At 36.0% G+C, this 27,659-nt stretch overlaps 1 protein-coding gene across 7 annotated transcripts in view; it reads right to left on the reverse strand.

Annotated features, from left to right (window-relative positions):
- Positions 1-27,659, reverse strand: part of PHKB (phosphorylase kinase regulatory subunit beta) — a 240,968-nt gene that overhangs the window by 26,867 nt on the left and 186,442 nt on the right. For 6 of the 7 annotated variants that reach the window (XM_010347818.3, XM_010347819.3, XM_074403416.1 and 3 more), the window contains 10 exons: positions 24,475-24,558; positions 23,888-23,992; positions 22,432-22,514; positions 22,146-22,236; positions 14,717-14,778; positions 14,465-14,627; positions 13,217-13,298; positions 11,262-11,319; positions 8,934-9,024; positions 5,546-5,748 (listed from right to left, as the gene is read on the reverse strand). In XM_010347818.3, coding sequence (XP_010346120.1) covers positions 5,546-5,748; positions 8,934-9,024; positions 11,262-11,319; positions 13,217-13,298; positions 14,465-14,627; positions 14,717-14,778; positions 22,146-22,236; positions 22,432-22,514; positions 23,888-23,992; positions 24,475-24,558 — 1,022 coding nt within the window. Of the gene's footprint in view, positions 1-5,545; positions 5,749-8,933; positions 9,025-9,992; positions 10,084-11,261; positions 11,320-13,216; positions 13,299-14,464; positions 14,628-14,716; positions 14,779-22,145; positions 22,237-22,431; positions 22,515-23,887; positions 23,993-24,474; positions 24,559-27,659 lie in introns of all 7 variants that reach the window. The other variant, XM_003937248.4, reaches the window with a different exon arrangement.

The raw sequence follows: 27,659 nt of genomic DNA on the forward strand, positions 1-27,659 counted from the left end.
CGAGACTACAATTCAAAAAAAAAAAAAAAAAAAAAAAAAGGAGAACTCATTTGCTTGATATAGTCACTTAAGTTACTGGCAGAAATGGGAATAAAATTCAAGGATTTCCACTTGTAACACTCAAATTGGTGGTATCCAGAGAGCTGAATTCAGTGGTAGGGTGGTTTTGCCTTAGGCGAGGTAGAAGATTTTCCACAGTGGAGTTATGCAGCAACTGTCTACTGCGTAAGTACTGCGCACTGTGCTTATCCCAGTGTCTTTACCTTCGCTTGTTCCAGCAAACAGCATCATGGGCTCAGTGCATGTTCACTGGCTCACAGATTTTGGAATAGCTGTTAACTTGGAAGAGAGACACCTACCCTGGACGTACAAAGAAGGGTTAGTCTTCAGGAAAATATTACTTCCTTTGCAAATACTGACCTTGAAAGTATGACAAAATATAATTTTGAACTATTCTTATGCTTTGCCTCCTAAGCCAATTTTGATGCAGCAACAGGCAGGCAGGTTTATATTTTAGAAAGTTTTTTTGTGTGGTTAACATAATAAGACTCTGTATTTGCCAGAGGTATCCTACAATATTATAAGGAAGTGAAAAGTCTGCTCTAGACTTCTCTGAACTTTTCATAGTATCTTAATATTAGGTTAGTGCAAAACCAATTGTGGTTTTGGCCACTACTTTCAATGGCAAAAACCATGATTACTTTTGCACTGATGCAATATAGCTACCAGAGTATACAAGCGGCCAACTTAGAATCATCCCATTTTCTCAGTATTGTGATGAATAAAGGTGCAAAATCTCATTTATTTGGCCTGTTAACTTGTACCTGTTCAAGTTTCTTACACTGCAAAATGCTAAATGGTACTGATCCTAGATTGGAGGCCTGGTAGAAAAAGGACCAAAAAAAAAAAAATCTGGAGTCTGACACATCATAGTTACTACATGAACTTGAATACAATGTGGATCTGTAACTGAAATCATGTATAAGAGATCTTAAAGGCCATAAAGTTTTAGAAATAAACACAAAAGCCTGTTTCTGTGAGATAACGGCAACGGTACACAGAAGCAAAAACATGCAGAAAGTACTTAAGACTGAAGAGTACTTAAGTACTTAACACGAGTCCGGCAGACCTGGGTGTAAATCCCAGTTCTTCCATTAACTGGTAAAACGGCCCATGCACACTTTCAAATCTGTTTCTTTGCTGTAAAATGCTGGTTCTAGTGCTTACTTCAAAGTTGTTATAGGGATTAAATCAGATAATATATGCGAAGAATTTTAACACATTGCTTAGCATATAACAGATATTCAATAAACAGTATTTGTGGTCATATTGATGGAGCAAGAGGAGGAGGATGGTTTACAAGAGTGATCTTTTGAGTGCAGCGATCACATGTTATTTACACTTGTCTCCTCTTAGATTGTTAAGAGATGTACAATTGTAAGGCAACCTGTCATATACTCTGATATGATTAACAATACCTTTCCATTTATAACTCCTTGGAGAAAAGTGCTACATCTTGATATCTTCGGTATATATGACTGGACTTTCATACAAACAAGGCTCTGTTTAACTTGGTCATTTCCTGAGGGACATGACTTAAAGCTTCTTTTATACTTAATTTGAATATCATATGGCATAAACCAAGTATGTTTATCAAAATTAAGAGTCATTTACTTCTCAAAGAGTACAGACACACTTTCTTTTTGTTTTCCTAAATTCCACATCACTAGCTCAAAGCAAACCACCTGACTCTGCTTATATGCCATATGTTAAACAATCCAATATTTATTGAGCATCTATGATGAACGAGACTGTAAGACAGATGGGAAGTAATACAAGATCTAGTTCCTATCCTTAGCAGAAGGAAATTTCTTAAATAAATCACTCCTTAATTTAAAAAAAAAAAATACCAGATTGCTTCCCAACTGCAATTGTCCCAGTGATTAGAACTGATCTTGTGAGACCTACATAAGAGTGAAATGTACATTATAAGTCAGGGAGGGACAGTATTAATACTCACAATGAGAATATAATGCCACAATTCCAGAATGAGTTTCAGGATGGTGAATAATTAAGGTTTCATAACAAATTTCTTCATGAGTAAATACTAAATCACATGCTGCCACCTGACATTTTTACTTTGGGTGACACAGTGTAAGGAAAAATGGTATGTTATTTCTCATGGAAGGCATTGAACATACAAAGTAGCAGATATAAAAACAGAAAATGCAATTTTTAGAATAAACTAAATACCCATTCCCATGACTAGAAGCGTCAGGTTAGGGATGAATTCAAGAAAGGGAATTACATGAGACTTGCAGAGGACCTAAATTAGCTTAAAATGCTGAATAAGCAGTAAAGGAAAAGCTACTATAGACTGAAAAACACAGCAGTGTAAAATCTTGGGAAACTGTTTACCTTCACTCTAAGGCTTTATTTAAACCTCTGCAAGGATGGCTATCACTTGAAAAGGCTCCCCCAACTAGAACACTTATTATAAAGAATGTGCTTTGAAAGACTTACAACCTATACTTCTCAGTCTGTCTCAGATAAATGCCTGAGTCTGTGACAATAGAGTACTTTTGTACCATGTACGGAGATGGAGAATCACATTTCTTTTCATTTAGAGTTAACTCACATGAAAGAATCATTTCTCTACCCTCATATGGAGTCAAGAGGTTGGAGTTGAAAATATCAGGGCAAACAGACTGAACAAATCAGGATATAACTCAAAGTTCTTATAACTGATTCAGAATAGCTCCAAATCTTCGAAAGAAACTATTTTAAGGGAGAAGAATGAAGGTCAGATTCTAAGCAAGTAATTCATTTTCAATCAAAAGAAAGAAGAGACAAAGATAGGGAAATTTGACTAAAATATACTGTAGTTGAAATCAGGCAAATCACTTAAAAATAACAAGCTAAAGTAAATTTTAAAAATAATACTGAAAAATGTAACTGAGAAGGTAGAAATCTAGAGAAGGTAACTGACACCAATTTGATATCTATTTAAAAGATACTTTTGCACACATATATTACATAGATACATGTAGGGTATTATTATTGTTCTTTTACAAAAAGTGGAACAATACTCTGCAACTTTTTTTTAAATTTAATTTTCTGGGACATTCATAAATGTCAGTATATAGAACTTTATCTTGTTCACTGTAATGGTAGCACAGCATTTTGTTATATGGCTAAAAACCAATTTATTCAAACTATCTCCTACTAATGAACATCTAGGTTGTTCCTAATGTTTCACTATTTTGAATAATGCTGAAACGAAGACTGCTGCAAAATATGTCTTTATGTACTTGTGTGAGTACTGTAAACTCCTTGGATGAGAACTGATGAATTACTATGCATGCATATACTGCCAAACAGGCAATGCATTTTTTACATGGAATTTTGAAGTAAAAATGGGTAATCATATTTTTAAAAAGTACTTCACCATTTACTTGTAAAACTAGTATAACGAAAATGACCTCAACCCAACAAGAACCATAAAAGGAAAAAAGTAATAAGAAAGCATGATAAATATAAAGTATAAAATGTAGAAATAGGTCAAAATGTAAAAGAAAGGGAAAAATGTGAACTATTCTATTGAAAGATAACATTGTGTATACAGTTAATACTACTGTATGATATAATAAAAATGGTTAAGATGATAAATTTTGTTACATACTTCATATAAGATGTTCTCAGATTATATTAATACATTATAGTGCTGAATATAAAAACATATATACATACATACAAAATTTTATAAAAGAACATTGAATGCAAAGGGATGGAAGGCAATATACCAAGCTAATCATCACAGATGAAGGTATGGCAGTAATATTTGACAAATATAATTCAATTGTTTTTGTATGCATGGTAACAGTATCATGTTTCATGTTTTGAAAAAGTTCTTATGTTTTTGAGATATAAATTTAAGTATTTACGGAAGAGAAGATATGGATTTGCCTCACAAAACTGACAGGGGACTACGGGGGCAGGTGGGTAATAGATGGGGGTATGGGTGAGGTAGGACAGACCAGATGATAATATTGTTGAGGGTGGGTGATAGCATGGGCACACAAATCTTTATTATACTAGTCTCTGTATTTTTATAAATGTTTGAGGTTCAAAAAAAGTTGAAAAGTAATCAATGACATGAAGATATATTGGTAAAAGTTATGAAAAGACATGGACAAAACCAAAGTTTTAAACTACATAAAGTGGCCAGGTAAGGTGGCTCACACCTGTAATCTGAGAACTTTGGGAGGCTGAGGCGGGACTTGAGGTAAGGAGTTTGAGACCAGCCTGGCCAACATGGTGAAACTCTGTCTCTACTAAAAATACAAAAATTAGCTGAGTGTGGTGACACATGTTTGTAATCTCAGTCACTTGGGAAGGTAGGTGGGAGAAATGCTTGAGCCTGGGAGGCAGTGGTTGCAGTGAGTCGGGATTGCACCATTGCACTCTAACAACTACATAAAGCAAAACTGATAAAAATAAAAATGCAAAGAGAAATGGATAGAATCACAATTATAATGAGAAATTAAGACTTTGATCAGCAGTCAATGATCAAATACACAGATAATAAAGATATTAAAATTCCAGTTTTACAGCTAGCAAGCTACATATACTTATTCCACACTCATACATATACATGTATGTTTGCACCCAACAAACAGAGAATATATATTCTTTTCAAACACTTGAGAAACACCCTCCAAAGTTGCCCACATATCAGAATACATTAGAAGTTCAGATATCATTGGGCTCTTTTACAATCAGGACATACTCACATGATATCTGTACAATCAAAAATTTATTTTAAAAAGACACATTTATATTTCCTTAGCTTGTCATAGGCTTTTAAACATATCTCATTTAATTGTCATATAAAACAAAGAAACTGGTATTAAAGTGAGGCTAGAGAGGTTCAGTCATTTATCCAAGGTTACTAAGATGACAATGGCAGTCAGAACTTGACCTCAGTTCTGCTGAATTCCAGCGCTTGGTTAGTTTTTCCTACACCATGCAGCCTTATAAAATTATTAAGAAGATTCAAGATCATCAGAGCCTTATTTTCAATTTATTCTCCAAAAACAATATTAAAATTCAATAATTAGATTTTGGTAGAAAATGGATATAGAATATTCTTAAAAGGACATTTGTATCTGAATGTGTCCTCCTGACAGTTTTACTGAAAATCATTCTCTTAAGGCTTATCCATTTTGTTTATAGGAATTTTTGCAAGTACTGTGCTTAGTGTTTTACATGCTACAGCTGTTGAAATTTCTGGGGTTTGATTTTACCAGACAACAGAATTACTTCACTATGTCTAATTCAAGAGTGAAATAAACATAACGATTCTTTCAGGCCAGTGGCATTTATTTTTCATACCCCCAGATATTGCCTGGATGGCTTAGGGGACGGGTGCACTTTGCTGAATACTCACCAGACACCGGGAACATTGCTTCACTTGGAGAGGCCAGGTCTGTTAGAGGACAACTTGAACAATTCTCTTTATGCAAATGCAAAGGACTTCACTCACCCAATTCGTATTTTCAGCATGCCACTGAATAACTCAGGGTTGTTGGAGATGATCCAGCCAATATGGATGACCAGTTCTTGCTGAATGACCGCTTCCCTCTCGTCATGGGTGTTACACTTATAATAGATGATGTTTTTAATCACTCTCGGAGACAAAGGATTAGAGATAACTTCTTCTTCATGCCCAAAGGCACCCAGAGTTACCTACGAGTGGCAGAATTTTATTGTAAAATTCTCCTAGCTACTAAAAGATAAAAATAAAAAAATTCAAGGCTCAGGATGACTGGCAGGCTGAAATTACTCTCTATAAGCTAGGGAATTAGGTAGAATAACTGTTCCTGCTATTTATTAAAATGGCTTTCAAAGCATGACTCCCACTGGAATTCAGGATGGTTCACAGTCTAGTCTAAAATATAAAGGCAGGAGAGGGTTCCAGTTAGGGGAGTGGAGGTGAGTGAATAAAAGCAGGGAAGGAATATAAATAACTATGAAGTTAAAACTATTCTGAATGACTTTAGTACTAGAAACTCCCCAGAGAAGCCAGAATAGGTTGAAGAGTTTTACTTGATTGCATAGTCTACACAATTTGGTATTTGAGAGATATGCTTTTTGATTCTTTTAGTTTCTCAGGCAGAACCTTTTGCCTTAACAACACTATAACCTTTCAAAGGCAGGTGCGAGGTCACCCAGTTCCTGTGTAGCCCTCATTTTTCCAGGCACAATGCAAGGTGCCTGGCGAGGGTTAAAATATGTGGTGACAGATCTCTCACCTGTGGAGGGGAAGGAACAGGCTGCCCACAGCCTGGGACAGGAGAGAGCACAGAGCAAAATGGTCAGGAAAACTCCGAGCAGAATGCTGCTGAAACTGGCAAGGGGAGTAGGCTGGTCTCTCTCTCTCTTCTATGCCTGGCATTCTGCTCCCAGAGGACTCTGCAGGCCGCCCTTCCCCCTGAGTACCCCTTTCCATCTCTTTTCCATGTACAATGCACAATTAGAAAAGGCAGGAAAAAAGAATAGCATATCAAAGGCCACAGAGATGAGGGGAGAGAGCAGAACATGGAGTCTATTGCCTCAATTTTGTCATGGAGTGAAAACCATGAACTGCTGGTTTACTGTATCACAAGTGGCACGAACCAGTTAGTCTGAGTGTGAATACTTTTATTAAGATGTCAGTATGTAAAGAAGAAAACAAAGAGAAGGCACATCATTGCCTCTGGAAACAATGATGACTAAGCCATGATTTCATTCCACAGAGTTTGAGGTGATCTGAACGTGCTTGGTAGAAACAGTATTACTTCAGTGCTTAGGGCGGCTTTTCAAAAATGCGCAAGTATAAACTCTGAATGCTCCATTCTCATTTCTTTTTTGTAGAGAGGTAAGATGCGGTCAAGGAATGGACTTCATGCTTCTGGTAATGAAGCTGAGCTACTGGTCTCCGAGTCTTGCCCAGCTCTGTGAGTGACTGTCACCCTGGGACACACTAGTGTGATGAGCAATGGTCCAGGCACAACCTTACGGCAGGCTATGAGGCTTCCAGGATGTGAGAGCAGGATCTCAGGACCACAGGCTGCAAGCCCCCTTTAGACATTGTGTAGAAGGGACAGGACCAACCCTAGCCCACCCTTTCTTCCAGTGCCAGGTGCTGATGACCTCGAAGATGTCCAAAAGCTTCTGAATGCTCATATGCAGTAGAGTTAACTCTTTTCAGATATGCTAACAAGGATCTAAAATCCAAGGAAAAATATCTTCTCAAAGCCTGTTTAACTTTCTTTCAGAGATGGGTTGGTCCAGGGCCAAAATACAAGACTATGGCTGGAGGTGAGAATTCTGGTGAGAAAAGGTATTTGGTAAGTTACTTCCTGTATTTTGGTCTGTTTTAATTGACAAACAGGGATAAAAATTCTACCTCTCAATAATTTGGAGAAAATAACATATATGAAGTGATTTAACTTTTTCTTAGGAGTTTTTGTATATTTTCTTTTTAATTTTTTTAAATGACAGGGTATTGCTCTATTGCCCAGGCTGGGGTGTAGTGGGTATGATCATGGCTCACTACAGCCTCGAATTCTTGGGCTCAAGCAATCCTCCTACCTCAGCTTTCCAAGATGTGGCCAAGGCATGTGCCACCAGATCCAGCTTTTCTTTCTTTTTGCAGAGATGGGGTCTTGTTATGTGCTCAGGCTGGTCTCGAACTCCTGGCCTCAACCAATCCTCCTGCCTTGGCCCCCAAAGTGTTTGGATTACAAGTGTGAGCCACCATGCCCAGCAGTAATCTTTAATTAGTACAATTATTTTTAATTATTAAATATTACAGGAAACAATAAATAGCTTATTATTCTAACATTTAAAAAGCTAAATGTGAGGATGAATGATTTTAATCTTAATGAATTAAGAGTCCTGAAATATGACCAATGGGTTGATTGATTCCACTGAAGAGCATTAAAGTACTTCATATTACTAAAGCTTATTATATCCCCAGATTAACTTTCAGGAAAACACAATAAAGCACATATAGTGCACAGAGAAGAGATAGTAAGTGGACAGGTTTTCATTCTAATCAAAGGATGATTCAGCCAGGTAAATTAGAGCTAATAGAAAACAAAACAGAAAACGAGCAGCCACACCCCACATGCACAGGCTCAATTCGACCCACATTCACCAAGTGCCTTTTCTAAGCAAGGCCCCATGCTGGGCACACTGGGATGTATACTGGACAAGACCCAGGCTCCGACCCCTGGGGGCTCACAGCCTACCATGAGGTAAGAGATACACATTCAAATGAACTGGGACAGAAGGCAGATTGTGAGAAGTGTCACAGACCTATTTTGAGAATCCAAAGGACAGAGAGACCATTGCTAACAGGAGATGACTCCATAAGGAGGAGGTGACAGAGTTGGCCTTGGTGAATGGGGAGGAGTTGGGGTTAGAGATGGCCTGCAGCGGGGGATCTGGGGAGCAGCACTGGCATGCAGAGACCCTGGCTGGGCATGAACACCATGCTTCCTAAACGGAGGAGATCTCATGTGGAGTAGAAGGGAAGATGTACCCTTCACTCTTCAACTACCTCTGCTCTGCCTATCTGAAACCTGCCTGGAGTACTTCAGTAGTTATCGGTCTGTGTTCTAAAAGAGCATCTGCATTGATCTCAAGTTAACAGAGGAGCTGAAGATCACAGCTCTAAGGTGCAGCAGGAAAAGAAAAGGCCTATTTAATATCTTTACGACTAGATTTTGCTTAGGGAAGGTGACTTTTGTAGAAATGCCTGAGCCCTTATTAATCTGTTTGTGAGAAGCCTACGACACTGAGGCCTGCCAGACTGAAAATTAAGGGTCCTACCCAGAAATCTTTGCAACTTTGACCAAATAAGTGTCTGAAAAGCAAATACTTACCTGTTTTCCCTGCACTAAAACATTAGTAATGGATGGGGCCAGGCTGTCCACTACTTTACTTAAAAGACTTGCTGCACGGCGTACAACCGACCTGGGGGCAAAGAAGAGAGCAGGCCAGATGTTCACAAATCTAAAAGATGAGGAATGCATGGGGCCCTGATTAGGTAGTCTTTAATATATACACGGTTGAATCCTCACATAATCATTTGGAGGAAATAGCCCAAGACATTGAACCTCACAGCTGAAACTTCCCAGACTGCAGGACCATTCAGAATTACGGAAGGATCCCTCAACCTCATCCCTGCCACCAAGCTGTGACAAAAACATTATTGGTGACACTATCAATTTAAAAAGCAAAAAAAGAAAACCTAATGATTACTTTGATTAGGGAGGTAGGGTGTATAGGAGAGATTAAGAGGGTATTCTAATTTTGCATTTACAAGTTCATTGCTAAGTCTGTCACTGGCATATGTGACCTTTTCATATAACCACTTTAAATCATGTTTCTTCTGGTGCCTAGATAACCAAATCTCTGTATTAGAGGACTCACTTAGTACTGAATTTTAGAAAGTGCCACAATGAATTACCAGTATTTCTTTTTCCTGATAAAGCCATCATGTTGGGGAAAGGAATTTACACTGCTATTTTTATATTACTGAAAAAGTCCTAGAACGTAGGGAGAACAGATTTTATTTTTTAAAGTACAGCACATGCAATACGTAAGACATTCTTTCCCTCAAAAGTAAAAATTCACGTGGAAGTTTTAGACAGAGAAAGTAAAATGAAAATGTAGGTTTGAAACTGGCTGCAATCTTTATGTATTTCAGGATATCCACAGAAGCTGACGTATAAAAAGCTTCTACATTCCTTAATCTCAGCATAGATGACTAACAGAAAATTAAGTCAATAACTAATAAAGTTAGTGAAACAAACACTTCCTACTTCTAGAGAAGCTTTCACCCACACACTATAAGACCAAAGGACAATGTTTAACCCTCAGAGTGCAAATAAGTCCACACATTTCAAGCAGCTTGGGTTTTCAAATTCTGTGCATGTTACCTGTTTCCCATGTACCAGAAAAGTAGTAATGTGTGGGGCTATAGAGGAAGAAAATTTCTGGGTAAATGCAGCCCCGTAGCGCACCGCCAACCTGGGTGTGTCAGTGGAAAGCCATAAAAGGGAAAATAGAGTAAATAAAACTTCCAAGAGTTCTTCCAGACATAACAGTTAGCATTCTAAATGTTTGCTACTTAATGATTTATCTGAAATGCATACAGTGTGATACATAAAGCAAGAACAGGTTTGCTAATCAAAATTAAGACTGCAGACCACATTTGAGACTTACTGGCTAAGAAAGTTTACCAGAATGATCACCTATTGGCTTGCATGTCTTACTGTACTGAGAATTTACAGTGAAAATTTGGAAAATTTTATAGGATTATTACATTATTTCTTCTGAGGAGGAATGGTATATTTACAATAAAAATAGTTGAAATATTCTAAGAGATTGTTTTGTCTAATCCCCTTATTTTAGGGATTAGAAACCTGAGGCTCATTGAGGTTAAGGGAGTTTCTTATGACATTCTTGAGACTTTTTTTAAAACATAGATAACGTGTTATTAAAAACAATGTGTGCGTGTTCACATGTATCTATATATACTACATATATCTTACTTTCAAAATTTATTAGATTCTGCTAGTAAAACTGTTAGAATTACATCAAAATGCAAAGGGCCATGCATTTAGGCATTCTTATCCCATTGTGAATTTAAACAATTTTATTTAAAATTTCATTTATTTAAACTTTCCCACTTTTTATGTTTTTTTCAGTCTCTGGGAAGAGACTACCTCTGCAGAACAAATTAGTTATTTTTCATGAAGCAATTATAATCACTGGGATTCATTCAACTTAAGTGACAAGAGAATAGCCTTCCAAGTATATTATTTTTGCTTAAGATTAGATGAATCATTGGTCTCTTTTCATGGCCTTCTATAATGGCAGAATAGGTTTCCTAAATTAAAGAACAGAACCTAAAGCACCTTGCTGGGGCAGAAGAGGTGTAGAGTAGGAAAAATTCTTAGCATATCATTCCAGTGAATACTCTTCAGGTTCAATCCCTATAGTGTCTTTGTTCTCAGAATTTTGGGTGGAGGCAGTGATGGGGAGAGACATGTTTCACAGGCACATTCTTAGAAAATGCCATAACCTTGGAGGTTAAAAGTAAAAATTAGTATGAATAACCATCTTTAAGATTAGTCAATTTTCTTTAGGCTATCGAATATGACAACACAAAAATAAAACATAGCAACAAGGACACTAATACAAACCAAAGTTTTTTGCTGCCAGCTCTTCTATAGATTCTCTCAATGTGATCAGAAACGGTACCTAGACATTGGATAATAGAGTCTTTGTTGAACAAAGCTTTTAATTAAATGCATAACATTTATTTCTCTTAAAAGAAGTACTCAAATATTCACTGTGTTTCATTAGAGTTGATACATTGATCCATTAATGTTCTGAACTGACATATTTAAATGTGTAACTCAAACATATAGAGTGTGACTATCTCCAGCACTTGATACCATTTAGTCTGAATAGATAATTTTGGTATTTTATTTCTCAAAATTCAACTGTTTCCTAATTAATATGCAATCTACACTTTTAACAAATACAAATGCGATTTTAATTTACTGCAGAAAAGAGGAAAACAGAATCTGGTAAAATAATTAGCAATTGACCAAATACTATAGACTCTGAATATACATGCCTTTTCATTTATTTGTTCAACAAAACTTTACTGAGGCCTTGTTATGTACATGAGGCTATGATCATTCCAACATATACTACAGCTCAAAAGACACCAATGGGATTCATTGTTTGGCCACTCATTTTGTCAGTAAAATCACAATGTGACAGGAAAGATCACCAAAAAGGAAACAAAGATAAAGAACAAGAGCTTTCACATTCTACTCTGAACTTTAGCCTTTTAACAGATTTGATCAAATTATATTTGGATTCTGTAGATGTGTATGATTTTCAATGTTTCACATAAGGTTTTATAGATTTAAAACATTTAAGGTCTTCTGAATATTTAAGTAAAAGATGAACATTATTCTCATTTATAAAAATGGTTTTAAAAAATCACTCCCTTAGCATTTTCATTATAAACTATTTTATATAAATTTTCTTTTATTTAAAAGCACTACTAAAACAGCCATGCTGAATTCTAGGTTTCTAATGAAATGTTTGATTTTTTGAAATCCTATTGTTTTAGCTAAAGTGCAAATTTCAATGAATGTCCTAAATATAACTGAGAATCTGCTTATACTTACAGTTTTAAGACTAATTAGAAACATGAAAGATTCATGTTTGAAATTCAAGTTTGAAATTTGCTACAAGTTCTTCGGCTTTTACCAAGCTAAGAAATTGAAAACTATTTAATTCCCATGTATAACACTCAAGAAGGTTACCTCTTAGCTACAATAATGCAAAAACTAAGTAGATCTCATTTGAATAACTATGCTTGGTTAATTACCAGAACTATATGTATTATTATTATCACGTATTTTTCAGTTCTAACCATATGAACACCCACCTCTTAAGAGAGTATTTTCAAATGAGCCAAATATTTTGAATAGCTAGACATTAAGTACTTGAACTGTATTCCATATTATTCTGTATTACAAAATGTCAGAAGTGGACCATGGTGGATAACTTGAAGATGCCTTACATAGTGACTCCACATGCAAATGTGAATTTGGGGGATAATTGGGTTTCATCCTTAATGCAGAGTGGACACAGACATAATTAGAAATGATTTATTTTTATTAACCATCTTCAGAGCACAATTCTATTAAATGCCACATTCCATTCCAAATGGCTGCTGCAGATCATGAGAGCTAATTTTTATAGACTTAACAATTCAATGTTATTCTTGAAAAATTAGAGACGATAAAATGGGCAACAGAAACTGTCAATAAACAACTATGGAATTCATCAGAGGTTAACAGTCACAGGCCGAATCCAAGCTCTAATACTATTCAGACAATCAGAGAAACAATCAAGAATCACTGCATGAAAGCCATTTAGGGGTTCATATATCACTCTCCTCTACTCTAGGGGGTATGAATGAACATTTTCCATTCAAAAGTGAAAAAAAAATGTTTAATGAAGAGGGAAATAACTTGTAACATTTTAGTGGGCATTTTATGCATATTTGATATATGTTCAAGGGTAGAGAGGCCCTGTTATTTAAAATGTTCTCCTAGACACGCACTCTTACCTTCCTTTGTGATGAAGTTGGGGCCTTCTCTTTTGAGCAGGATACCCAGCAGGATGGCTTGGCTAGCCAGACAACTGCAGCCCTGAAAATATAAATCACAATGAGGAACTAGAATGAAATGGGTACAGAAGTTACCACAGGGGGTAACTAATCACAAAACTACATGATGCAGAGAAGAAATACTTTACTATGGAACTGAGGAAAGATAAAATGTCATTGATACGATATCAAACACAAGATGATATTATACAATGATTCATATTTATCTTAGATGTCTTAGAGATAGAGGGTAGACAAGTAACAAGCTGGCTTCTTAGCGTGGTAGGATTTAATAATCAAATTTGCCAGAAAACAAGATAAGTAATTAACAGAAAATATTTTATCTACAAGCATTAATTTTGATTTTACCACTCTCTGAGAGACTTAGCTACGTCATTTAACCACTCCCTTCTTGATTCTCCTTATTGGTAAATGGGAGTCCATGTTGCTACCAAACTGTTATGAAGAGATGGATGACAGAAGGGGACTTGTTTAGAGTGTTTATTACATGTTAGGGCACTGTGCTATGTGCTTTATGCCATATTAGATCTTATTCATGTTTATTTGGATCTATACAATATCAATCAACAAGAATTTGTCATATCTGGAAGGATATATATTTGGTCTACACGCTCAAATTTGTATGGCCCAAACAAAATATCACAGTGTTTATAGCTCTACTGGGGGAATTTTGTTTCCTTGAATCAGTACTACATCCTATCCCATCCTGACTCTTCTGAAACATAAGTAACTTAGGAAAGATAAATATTCATTTTCTAAAATATTTGTATGAATGCAGTGAAAAGATTGCTTTACTCAGCGACAGCACAGACCTAAAGCAAGCATCAGACCTAAACACTGGGGCAGGGGACAAGACAGGGGCGGAGAGGGAGGAAGAGGGCATTGAAAGAGAAATCTGGAGAGCCCAAAGATAACTATCACTGGCTCAACTTCTTTAATGGCTCATATCATACTTTTATATCCAAGACAAATGTATTCATCTGCACTTCTTAAGCATTTTTAAAGATATCCATGCAAATGTTAGACCAAGAGAACAACTCCTCAGTAATTCCCTGGTGTAGACAAGTCATCCACCTCCAGATTAACTGCTACCTTCACTGAGAGGACAAAAAGACATATGGTCTGACTCTGGGAGCTTCTGCTCCAACAACCTCACTTAGGCCCATGTGGGAACTGCATCTGTCTCACATTCAGTTTTTGAAGGATTTCGTAAGTAGGTTTGTCTTTCCATTCACTAATGTTGACATCCTGCTGCTGTTCCAGTTCAGGAGCACTGGAGGTGCTGCTTTGACGTTTGACTTTTGAATGTTTGGGAGGTTCTAGTTCCTCAAAACTCTTAAATTCTGGAAGCCTAGAAATTAAAAGAAAGTGTTTCAGATTTTTTGCTTTTCTAGTGTACTTTCAAGAAACCCAAAAATGAAATAACCCAAAGGGACTTACTCTTCTGTGTCACTGATTCGTAGGAAATCAAGTTGTTCTACTACAGCTCCAGATATTAGTGTCTGAAACGTGATCAAAAAAAGATTAGAAACTCTTAGATACATCAAGCCATACTCTTATGGCCTGTGCACATACCTTTCTGTAATTAAGTAATACTTCAAAAAAACTGCTCAAAAATACATACAGTTCTGAAGTAATTTCTTAAATGAGCATTCTAAAATCACTCAGGTTTCCACACACACAAAAGAAGCCTAAAGTAGAATATACACATTAAGTTACAAGTTTATGAGTCATCATAAATAGGTCAACATGAGACGAACTCTCTGTTCTTAGAATTGCAGGCATTTATTTTTAAGCTGGAATTAAAATAATTCAGTACCCATTAAAATGTCAAAAAGTAAAATTTCTAAATTAGAAAAAACATAAAATACTACAATTGCTTTGGGAAAAGATGTGAAATCGGGCTTTGGATTCTGCTACTGTGATGTATTTTTGGGTCATCCAATGATAGGATACCACAAAGGCTTCATTTTTTTCAGGAACATGAAGGTACTGGTTATCCAGGCCAGTGCTTCTCTACATTCTGGTATATGGCTACCCATATTTATTTGGCTTTTTTATTTTGCATTAGTTTCTGATTATAGCTTGAACAAACTAAATGAATCTGAACCTAAAACATTGTTCACGGTGAACAGTATGAACAGCATAAATGAATGATAAACCTACAATGATTTTTAGCATTATGTGTCACTTCTAATTATCTGATGAATTATCAGAGAAAACTGAGAAATGTACTTATAAAAAGCAAGCTATAAATTATTACTTAAAAATAAGGCAATATTTATTACATACTTAGGCAATATTTGTAACATATTATTTCCTCTGTGTTCTCACTGTTCATCTCAAATGTGAAGAAACAGGACAAGAAAAACACAGTTGCTTTTGTTGGCTAACTAGCCAGAGTAGTAGTGCCTTCTTCTTAGTGGAAACTCATAAACAAAGTAGATCAACAAATGCCCATTTACAGAAGGTAGGATGGACATATTAATAGCAATCATAATAAAGCTTCCTTGAGTCCGAGTGAGGAAGGCTGAATATGGAGTTGATCTGCACATTTTTACTAGCCTGGCTATAGTCAGGTGACTCTTGAACAGTAAGTTCCCTAAAAGCAGGGTCTGTGCCTAGGCAGAGGGGACTGCCAAGCACAATAGAGGTGCTCTGAGTGGCATTTCCTCATATACAGGCTAGCATGTATATATTTTGCTCTTTAGTTAAATAATTTATTAGACAAATTTTACTGTAACCCTACTAGGTACTATGTTAGGTACTGAGGATACAGCATGAACAAAATACATAGCATTCTTGCCTTCTTGAAACTGATCTTATAGGTATGTGCAGGTGATAGACAATAAAAAAGCACACACTTACACACACATATACACATGTACACACACACACATGCACACACAGAGTCACGTATCACTTAATTACCGAGATACATTCTGAGAAATGTATTGTTAGGCAATCTCATTGTTGTGTGAACATCCACAGAGCATACTTACACAAACCTAGGTGGTACAGCCTACTAAGCACTAAGCCATGTGGCATAACCTATTGCTCTTAGGCTACAAACATGTACAAACATGTACTGAATACTGTAGGCAACTGTAACATGATGGTAAGCATTTGTGTATCTAAACATAGCAAAGGTACAGTAAAAATACAGTATTAAAATCTTATGAGACCTCCATTGTATATGTGGTCCATCATTGATTAAAACATCATTATGTGGCATATGACTCTGTGTGTATAATAATTATTAAAACATATACTACATATATGTATTTATTATGTCAGATGGTTTTAAGTGCAAAGTAGAAATAAGAAAGGTAGGGGATAGGAAGTACCAGGGCAGGGGAGTAGGATGAGGGTTGTTAGCCATTTCATATAGGTGATCGGAGTAAAAGGTAATCAGAAACTGAAGAAAGGACTAGAGTCAATGATACAGAGCTGAGGGAAGAGTGTACAGGGTTGAGAGTGGCAAGTGTAAAGGTCCTGAGGCAGTAGCAGGCTTAGTGTCTTTGAGAGCAGTAAGGAGGAAAGTGTGGTTGAAATAAGGGGCAGCTGGTAGGAGATGAAATCAGAGATGTAGGTCCAGACCATGGAGAGCACATACACCAGTTGAAGAACTTTGGTTTCTACTTCGTGTGAGAGAGGAAGTCACTGGAGGCTTATGATATATGACATAATCTGACTATGACCAGGTAGAACATAAACAGGCTGTCTTATGTCTAGTTGGAATTTAGGAGATGACTGTAAAAACCTAGGTGAGAGATAATGGGAGCCTGGACCATGATGGTAGCACGAAAGGTGAAGAGAAGTGGTTAGATTCTGGATACAATCTGAGGATAGAGACAACAGGATTTAATAATAAATTATAACACAGGGTATGAGAGAAATAGAGTCAAGAATTACTTAATTCTTAAAGTTGATAGCTAATACTAGAAACAGAAAAAAATTATATTCAACAATTTCCATTTTATTAGCCTACTTACCCATATATTCTAATTCATCCCATAAAATAAATGTTTACTCTAAGTTAATAGGCAAATGCTAAATTCCATTAATAATCTCTAGGGCTTTTGATTTTAAAAAATTCAGTTGGTTGCAGAAGCTCATATATTAATATTGGAAAAAGGCATACTTAATAAATATTCTAGGCACTGGTATTCTATTTCTGATGGTAATTAAATAATATTGTATGTGTCAAATGCAATATAATATTTAAAACACTCAATTATATTCCAACAGACCATCCTACCTAAGATTACATTCCTTCCCATAACTCTCCCAGCCTACCTGTGTTTTCTGTTGGGCTTTCCCCACTAGAATTTAAGTCCCATGTGGTCAGAAACCTTGTATATCATATTCACCACTATGTCCCCAGTGCTTACAGTTGGAATACAATAAACATTTGTTGAATCAATGAGCCAATATTTAAATATTTCCCACAGAGGACAGTAGTGAGGAGGAGTACTCTGGGGATGCAGAAATGAGTGAAACTTAGGCTGAAAAAGATTACAAACCACAGAGCGAAGCAGGCAGAAGAAACTAGCTACACATAAAATGAAAGAAGAGCTACAGCAAACATTCAAGCAAAATGTCATAGAAGCACAACGAAAGGAGAAATTAATTCCAGTCCTGGAGGTTTCACTAAGGAGGAAACATTCACCTAAGCTGTAACATTAAAGTATGACATAGAAAGAAAAAAAAAGAAAAAGTCAACTCCAAAATACCACAATAGCATGTACCACAAAAACTCCAATTACATTCAGAGATTTGGAAGCAGTACATTTGGGGAATGGAAAGCACGGCTAGGAACAGACTGCATAGAGAGATGGGTAATGGGGCTAGGAAAGAATGCTAGGATCCTAATAATGAGAGAAACTGTGGATCAGGGAATAAGGAAATTTGAAAGGATCTAAAATAAAACCCAAGAGGAGCATGTAGACGCCATTTTCATTTATCACCTTAATAAAAAAAATGAAGGCTGGAGTGTGGGGGGAATGAAGAACTATTGTTTAGGAGTATAGAGTTTGAGTTTTGCAAGATGAAAAGAGTTCTAGAGATTGCATAACAATTAACGTACTTAACACTACTAAACTGGACACTTAAAAATAATTAAGATGGCAAATTTTATGTTATGTATGTTTTACCACAATTTTAAAAGAGATGACAAAGTACATATTTAAATTCAGAAGATCTTCAAAAATACTGTTGACATTTTGGGTTACTAATGACTGCAAGTCTAAGAAAACTTATATACTTAACATTTTGCTTTTGATAAAATATTTTTAATTTAAATAAAAGAAGGAAAAAATAAAAACACAAATGGTGAACTTCCATTCACATTTTTTTAAAATATAAAACTCTTTGAATCATGACAAAACTACTGACCTCTTTCTCCTATAATTTCTGAAACACACCTAAAAATGGGAAAATGAGATAGGTAGTGAAGCAGACGTTAAACTCTGCTGCTGAAAAGAAAGTGATGAAAGTTCAGGTGCTTGAATATAAAAAGGAGTGAACTAGGAATGGGAAGCCATGTACGCAGCTCTAATTTCTTAAGCATATTGATTTATTCAAAAGTCCATGTCTGATAACTCTAATAGCTAAAGCAATGTAAGTCTACTTCTATTGTCTGTGTTTCCTCATGGCTCTCTGTTGTTTGATCACTCCTAGTAAGCCTAAGTTTTGAATGACAGACAGACATTGTACATATTTGTGGAAATACTTTGAGGTTCTGGATAATGTTATCTACCACTCTTTGTGAGAAGTGAACTATTTCTGATTCCCTTTTATTCAAAGGTATAGTTTTTCAAGAGGGTCATCTGAAAGTCTGGAGTATTTATCAAAATTCCTCTTCCCTGAACTCTAATTTTTGTCCCTTAACCATATGAAATTGCCAAAAGTTCTACTCCACTTAAATGACCATGATTATAATAAACCAGTATGCTAATTTAGGAGGTACTCACATTTTTTAATAGTCCTTTCATCCAAGAATATGTTATAGCCAATTATTTATTCAAATCTTATATTTCTCATCAAAATTATTTAGGTCTTTTTTTTTCATGTAGGTCCACATATTTCTTAAAAGGAATAGAAAAATGCCTAAGTAGATCCTGGAATGGGAGGGACATTTAAATATGAAATCAAAAGTAGATTTCTGGTTAACATGACCAAGACATATCTTTAACTCCTGTTTTTCCTAAAATCCCTAAAATGATAGTGGAAAAAAAGGTTTAAGGTATAAACCTACTAAGGTATAAATCTATTAGGACAAAGAGAACAGGAAAGAGCCTCAGGATCCTGTGACTCAGACACTGATGAGATTCACAGACAATCCACATAGGAAGACTGAGTCCAAAAGTTCCTTTCCATTCACCAAACACTTAGGAATTTATTATCTGCTTCTAGCTCTCTGATTTTTGAGAAACCAAAGGCTTTTTCTCTGGTTAAAAACACTGTACTCAAGAGTATAAGGCACAGCAGAGAGCAGCAGCTACAAGGATTAAACAGTGGATTTGGTTGGAGGCTACATACTTCACAGTGGGATCCCTCGTTCCCTTCCTCCACCCTGCTCTCAGAACAGGGAAACAAAGTGTATGTTCTTTGGCCATGAGGTTAGATATTTACTTTAGGGGTAGACTGAAAAGCCCTAGAGAAAATAATTCCAGATATTAGCATCTGAGGCTTTCTACAACAAAAGGAGCTTTTGCCATCAGATCACCTTAAGTGAATTCATCAAGAATCTTTCTCCTACCCAGCCAACAAACGTTAAAAAAAAAAAAAAAAAAAAAGCTCAATATCACTAAACATCAGAGTAATGGAAATCAAAGCCACAATGAGGTTGGGCACAGTGGCTTATGCCTGTAATCCTAGCACATCGAGAGGCAGAGGCAGGAGGATCACTTGAGCCCAGGAGTTTGAGACCAGTTGGGGCAACATAGCAAGACCCCGTTTCTGCAAATTAGTTGGGCATGGTGGCACGTACCTGTTGTCTCAGCTACTTGGGAAGGTGAGGTGGGAGGATCCCTTGAGCCTGGGTGATTGAGGGAGAAGTGAGCTGTGCACTCTACTGCAGTCCGGCCTTAGAGGACAGAGTGAGACCCCGTCTCTCAAACAAACAAACAAAAGAAACAAAGAAAACAACCTACAACGAGATACCATCTCACACCAATCAGAATGGCTAGTATTAAAAAGTCAAAAAACAACAGATGCTAGTGAGTCTGTAGAGAAAAGGAATGCTTATACACTGTTGGTGGGAATGTAAATTAGTTTAGCCACTGAGGAAAACAGTTCGGAGATTTCTCAGAGAACTTAAAACAGAACTGCCATTCAACCCAGCAATCCCATTACCTGGTACGTATCAAAAAACAAAAAGACTACTAGAAGCGGGAGGGAGGAAGGAAGGAGGGCAAGAATTGAAAAACTATTGGAGACTACGCTTAGAACCTGGATGATGGGACCATTCACACCCCAAACCTCAGCATCATGCAATTTACCTAAATATCCCCTTGAATTAAAAATAAAAGTTGAAATCACAAAGAAAAAAAAAAGAATCTTGTGTACCCAAGCAGAGAGCTTCCTATAAACTTTTTACTCCTTCACTCTTCAAAATGAATAAATAGCTAAAGAATACCAAACATCTGACAAATGCCTCCAACATGAAAGACTGAGGGGAAAAAACCTAAGAGAATGCAGAGCAAAAGAAAATTAAAACAAATGACAAAAACAAAAAAAAAACCATAATCTCTAGTTTATATCCTCAGAAAAGTAAGACAAAATGTGACATCCATGAAACATCCATAGGACAGGACACTATGAAAAATGAAATTTTAAAACATGATAGCCAACACGCAAAACTCAATAGAAGAATTGTAAGATAGAATCAAAGAAATTGCCCCAGGAGGCATTACAGAAAGACAAAGCAACAGAAAATATTAAAAAAAAAGATAAATGCTTAGGTAAAAATCAACCACGTATGCAAAATACAATCACCAGTGAATGAGTATGTAAACATGCCATTTATAACACTACCTAAGTCTTTCTTTATAAACTTTCCTCTTTCCTATTCAATATTGAGCACCAACTATGTGAAAGACCCCATGGAATAACCATAATTATCTTATAGGTATAAAGTATAGAAGTCTCTTTAATAGACCGCAATCTTAGTAGTTTAAGTTAAAGGTCTCAAAAGCATGGTGAAGAACAGAAGTGTATTTGTGGTCCGGATGACTTTGCAGAGCTGCCCTTAAAGTCTGATGAGACCTCAAAGCCCAGTGACCTGGAAAGAAGGAAGGCTATTCCAGGCAGAGAAAATGGTATGAGCAGAGGGACAGATCCCACGAAATTCGAAACACAGTAATTAATTTGTATTGGCTGAAGCACAAAGGTGTTTAGTAGAAGAGAACTGGCAATAGAGAAGCTGTTAGGACCAGCAGTGAACCAAAGAGTATTTCTGTAATTTAGGAGCTGTGAAGTTAATGCTGTGAAGTTCTGAATGGAACAAGGGTTATTCCCAGGTTGGATGTTACTGTAGAGCAGGGAAAAGAGCACTGGACCAACAGTCAGCCAACTTGCCCCTAAAAGCCCAAGGTTATAAGGCAGGTCACTTCATCACTATGGACCTAGCTTTTAGAGATGAGCTACTGACATCTAAAATTCTGCACAGGAAATTGCTGCAAGTGCTCAAGCATCTGACTTGGTGGGATCAGATAAACTGGAAAAGTAACAATAGGAATAGGAAGATAGGTAGATAATAAAATCTTAAGAAAAAAACCTTAAATAGAACATATATTAAGGAATATAGCTGTATTGTAGATTCAACGTCCAGAAAATAGAAGCATACTGAAAATCAAAAGGCTACCTGTAGACGATCAACATGAACTTTGACTCCTCCAATTATTCCTTTTTTAAGGGCTGCCAGCATATCTAATATGGGGTTGAATCGGCTACCTCTAAAAAATATGAATAAAATATACAGATTAACAAAAGAATGGTAAATTAATAATCTAAGTGTCCCTTACATATAGAAAGTATTCTACCACATAATAAGAAGTACACAAAAAAATCCAAGGATGCCTTTCTTCCAAAGGGCTCACTATGTTCATGGCAGTGAGACATAAGACACCTTACCGCTTTTATCAACCTACCTTATATTGTCTTCTCGGATGAGAACAAGGAAAAGTGGACGTCCATGCATTTTCCAATATTGTTTAATGAACTGCAGTGCATTCTGTCAAAACAGAATGAGGTAGGATGTAATGGCACAGTATCTAAGATGAACAGGATGTTTAACCATGAGTGCCAAAGAGCCAACAAAATTCTTATGTAGCAAGACAGTTCACAATCCAACCCTGAATGATTTAGACTACTTAGGGGTACGCGTGCTCTAGCAGGTTCTCTGGGTACATGCAAGTTATGCTGAACACCACTTTGAGTTCAATGGTTTCAAACTTTGTTCTTAAAAGTAACCACACTACATTGGTTTTAATGGGTTTTTTCCCTCTTTTTTTTAAACAAAAATTTAATCTATTTATTTGTTTTGTTTGTTTAAAGACTGCCAAGGCTGGTCTAGAACTCCTGCGCTCAAATGATCCACCTGCATCAGCCTCCCAAAGTGCTGGGATCACAGGTATGAGCCAATGCACCTGGCCTCCTTTCTTTTTAAAGCCTAAAAAATACAGTTCAAGAGTGGCCTCAGGGAGAACAATTGTGCCAGCCATCCAGAAGATTAACTCACTTCATATTACTGGGGATTTATCTTATAGCAGGTAGAGGAGACTGGACTGAATCTATACAGACCATTAGCAATGTAGGAGTTCTTTGTTTGACCAAATATCTATCTACCTATCTGTCAATCAATCAATCAATCAATCATCTCAAATACTTACATATCATCATCATCATCATCATCACTATTATCATTACATCAAAGACTTAGATAGTATGCCATATATGCAGGAACTATTCTTAGTACTTTATATATATTAACTCATTTAATCCTCAAAACAGCCCTTAATTATTATTCAGTTTTACGGATGGAAAAACAGAGTCACAGAGGAGTTAAGTAACTTGCCCAAGAACACATAGCTGGCAAGTGGCAGAGCCAAGATTTTAACAAATACAGTCTGGCTCCAAGTTTCATGCTTTGAATCATGATTCTAACCTTCTCTACTCTGCAAGTAGAAAGGGGAGTGGCAATTTTAACTCATGGAGTTATGAGTTAGTTGAGGTTCTACTGGATATTTTTCACAAATAAAATTATTTTGCTAATTCACCTGTTGTTCAAAAAGAGATAAACTGTCTCATGAACATATTTTTCAAAATAGGTCCCCCTGTTTTTCTGAATTGTATTTTTTCATTTTATTTGTAGAAAGGCACAATGAGCAGTCACACAACTGCATATAAGACAGAGGTCATCTATTATTCCAATGCTGCAAGTAATTTACACTTCTCCAAAACTACGCAGCTGGTTTTGCGGTCATACTTTACACTGTGTTAACCTAGGGTCACAGTTTACTCCTTGGAGTATTCAGTATAGAACATGTGATAAAATCAGTGGAAACAAAGTCATTCCATTTTTTAAGAAAGGTGTTCTGAGGCTACCTTTATGTCATCTATCAGCAGCAAAACATCTTGAGACATGTAGAAATCACTTAGGTCGAAGATAATCGGGTAACAAACCACAGTCTTTCCTAGAATGCGATAAATCTGTAAGGGAAAAAGTTTTAAAACAAATTAACTAAAAAACATACCAAAGGCAAAGATACAATACTGTAAGTCCCAACAGAAATAAAACCTGATGTTTAATTCTGAATAAGCACATAAATTAATAGCTTGTGAAATTTACATATTTAAAAAAATTTAAAGTTTCTTGATTGAAGCAGTATACTAATAAACTTATAGTCTACCTCTAATATGATGAAAAAAGTCCGTGTTTGAGTAAATATTGTTATAATCAGGTATTTTACAAAGCTTAGAAATAATATATTTGGCAGTGAAGTGCTCCTTTATTTCTATGAGACTTCCATGATATGATGCAAAATACGATTTACTTGCAGAAAATAATACTTCAGATAAGTAGTGTGAGTACATAATGAAAATGAAAAAGGATACACAGCAGGTCAAACACCATTTCAGCATGTGTTATTAGAATCCCAAAGTTTTTTTTTTTGAGGACATTTCATGAGCACCTTTGATGTACCAAGGCAGCCAATGGGCCTATCTGGCCTTCCGGAGAGTCCTAACTTTTCATTGATACCCAGGTAGAAATAAGCCTGTAAGACACAAGTTTATAAATTAGAGTCAGATAAGTTGGTAAATTAGAGTCAGGTAAGAGTCCATGTCACTTTCTTCCCCTGAGTATTGCCCTGTTGGTTTCTAATCTTTTCAGAGAAAAAGAAGCTAGGGAACCCTAATCCAAAAACTTGTGGTTAGACAAGCTAGCCAAAAATGTCAACCTAGGTTTTGTATAACTGAGATATCTGAGAGCAAAAGTTTTACAGATCTACTTAGCAACATTCTTAAATTTTATATTGTTCTTACACTATTATAAATGTACAACTTGCATTGCTCTGACTCACAAAAGAACACAAAGAGGCTAATGCTTCCTGTATCGTTAAAAAAATCTAGTTGTTTAACATTTTAAAAACTAGGGCCATAATCTCCTACTAAATTTCTACCTTCAAATATTTCTCACCTAAATGAAAATGTCTTCATTGATTTTTTCTGATTATATAAATTTTATGAAAATTAAAACCATATATTCAAAGTGAATGTTCCTGTTTATTTCCACAATCCCTTTTGCAACAACTATTTCTCTGGTGTATGCTGAAAGGGGTAGTTTATTGTGAATCCCTAAGAGGCACCAAGAGTATAGATAGGGTTAAAGACTCTTAAAAGTATGTCAATAAATATATGCTCATATTATACACATGCCAATATGTGTCTATATTTATAGAAATGGGTTCATATAACATATTCTGTGTCCCATTTTTTAAACTTAATATTGTAGTATTCAAGATGTTAAAATCTATGCATTTTTCTGTATATTTCTGTATATTTCAATGTTGAAATGATTGAAGATATATTAAAACTGAGGGGGAAAAGTCTGCAGAGGTATTAGAAAACAGGAAAGGATGCCAGAGTGGAGCAGAAACTTCTAGAATTTCTACAAGGTTAAAAACAGTCTTTGAATGAATTAGAAGTTAATGTCAGAGCTGAGCACTTAATCTAATCAATAAGCCCCTTTTACCCTTTTTAACTCGTATCTCCTGTTAAAGGTAGCTTCCAATTTTTTGTTATTTTAAAAATAATTCAATAAACATCTTTGAACAGTGTGTTATTATATCTGCACTATAATTTCCTAGACTTGCTGGATCAAAGAGAATACATCCTGTTTGAAATATAATGTGAGGTTGGTCACCCTCTAGAAATAATGTACTAAGTTACATTGGTATTAACTGTGTACAGGCCTTGCCACCCTCTTGGGTCAAAATAATACTTCGTTTTAAACTACTGTATTCATATATTTTGTGGCTCAGCATTTTCTGATATAGTTAATGACTATTTGCATGTTGTATAAATTTTTTCATTTGTTTCCTTTTCTAAGTGGAATTTAGCATTCTTTTTATTTTAATAAATCCTGATATATTAAGAATATTGTCTCTTAAATCAAATACTTTGCCCAGTTTGCTCCTTTTCAGTGTTAAGAAATGTAAGAATGACTGCACAGTAGGTGGAATCTCATTTCAACATGTAATATTTCAATATAAACATTTTTCTACTAGGAAATTTCACAAGCACCTTTGATATGCCAGGCTGTTTGCTATATTTAGTTATACAGTATTTGTCAATCATTTCCTCAATGGCTTTTTGGCACTGGTATCATTCTAAAAATGGACTTCCCTTCCCAACAGCTAAAAAATATTTTCCTATTTTTTTCTTCTAGTGCTTTTATATTTAAATAATTTAAAAAGTTTTAATTTTTGATCTGTCTGCAATTTATTTTTACATTTAAAGAGAGAAATAAATCTAACCTATATATTCCTAAATGGAAAATCAAACCAACTATCTCTATACAATCTACAGATTGTGATACAGATTTCAAATAACAACTTCATCGTATACAAAATTAGTGGTGTTGCCAGAGCTCTCTGTTCACTGCCATAGTGCACACATCTATGTGAGAGTTGGTTCTGTATCTCTTTCTTCTTTTGAATTGTACATTCCTGTAGAACAGCAGCCCAAGTTGGCACTGTGCCTAGCATGTAGCTGGTACTTAGGAAATACTTGATAGATGAATGAGGGAGCAACTGAATGTTCTCCTGAACCACATGTGCTGTGAATATTGATTCTAGAATAGCAGTGGTTTTAGACAAAGTCAACTGGCCAGAAATCGTGCTTTATAAGCATTATGTTGCATAGCTGCACTGAAACCATAGCACATAACACTAGATATAGCCCCCTTTCCCTTACATATTAATAGTTTCAAATTTTCAGAAATAAATGAATAGTAAAATGTGTTGATCTAGGTGGGTTTCCTTTAAATACTACTCTATTACAGTACAAGGATCTGTAACAGTTTATTTAGTGCTCCCTACATTCCAGGGTGAATATAACACTGCCTCCATGTTGTGCACATTCATATCATTTAATGCACCGAAAGACACAGTAGTGACCAAACTACCCAGAAATACAGACGTACTTCCTACTAGGTCTGTACCATAGAGTAGAATTCTGTATTCAGACCCCCATGAAGCAAATCACACTATAGTCTTCACATCATGAATATTAACCACATGCTGCATAAAAGCCCTGCTCTCAGCTGTCTGCCCTCACATCCTCTTCAGTGGGCTGAGGGAGGGAGCGGCTTCTCAGAAGAAAGGGAACAATCGCTGGAATAAGAATATGTGCATCAGCTAAGATTTGAGGGAGCACCTTTACTTTTAAAAGGCAGACTTATAAGGACTGGAATAGTAGGCAATATATCTTAGAGGATGAATTCCAAAGAGTAGCTACTGGAACCACAGACTGAAAAACAATCTTCCATCTCAACACATGCACTGGAAGGTTGGCTCTTGCTCACAAGTTTGTCTTTTTAGCCACACTACACCAAAATTGTAAGTCATTTGTCAACAACATTTTTAAAACAACAAGATACAAAATGAGCCAGGAACTGCTGTAAGTCTTAGTTGCTCTATAACAGAATGCCTTCTACTGCCTCTGATTCCACAAGCACTTTGTATGAACATCTATTATAACAATTATCAAAGTGAACTGTAATTAACTGTTTTTTTCCTGCCAAACCAGTAAACTCAGAGGTCACTGAGAACAGGGAGAAAGTCATTTCATCTGAGTGTTCTACACAGTGCTCTGC

The sequence above is a fragment of the Saimiri boliviensis genome, chromosome 1 (assembly GCF_048565385.1).
Source record: "Saimiri boliviensis isolate mSaiBol1 chromosome 1, mSaiBol1.pri, whole genome shotgun sequence".
Classification (NCBI taxonomy): Eukaryota; Metazoa; Chordata; class Mammalia; order Primates; family Cebidae; genus Saimiri; species Saimiri boliviensis.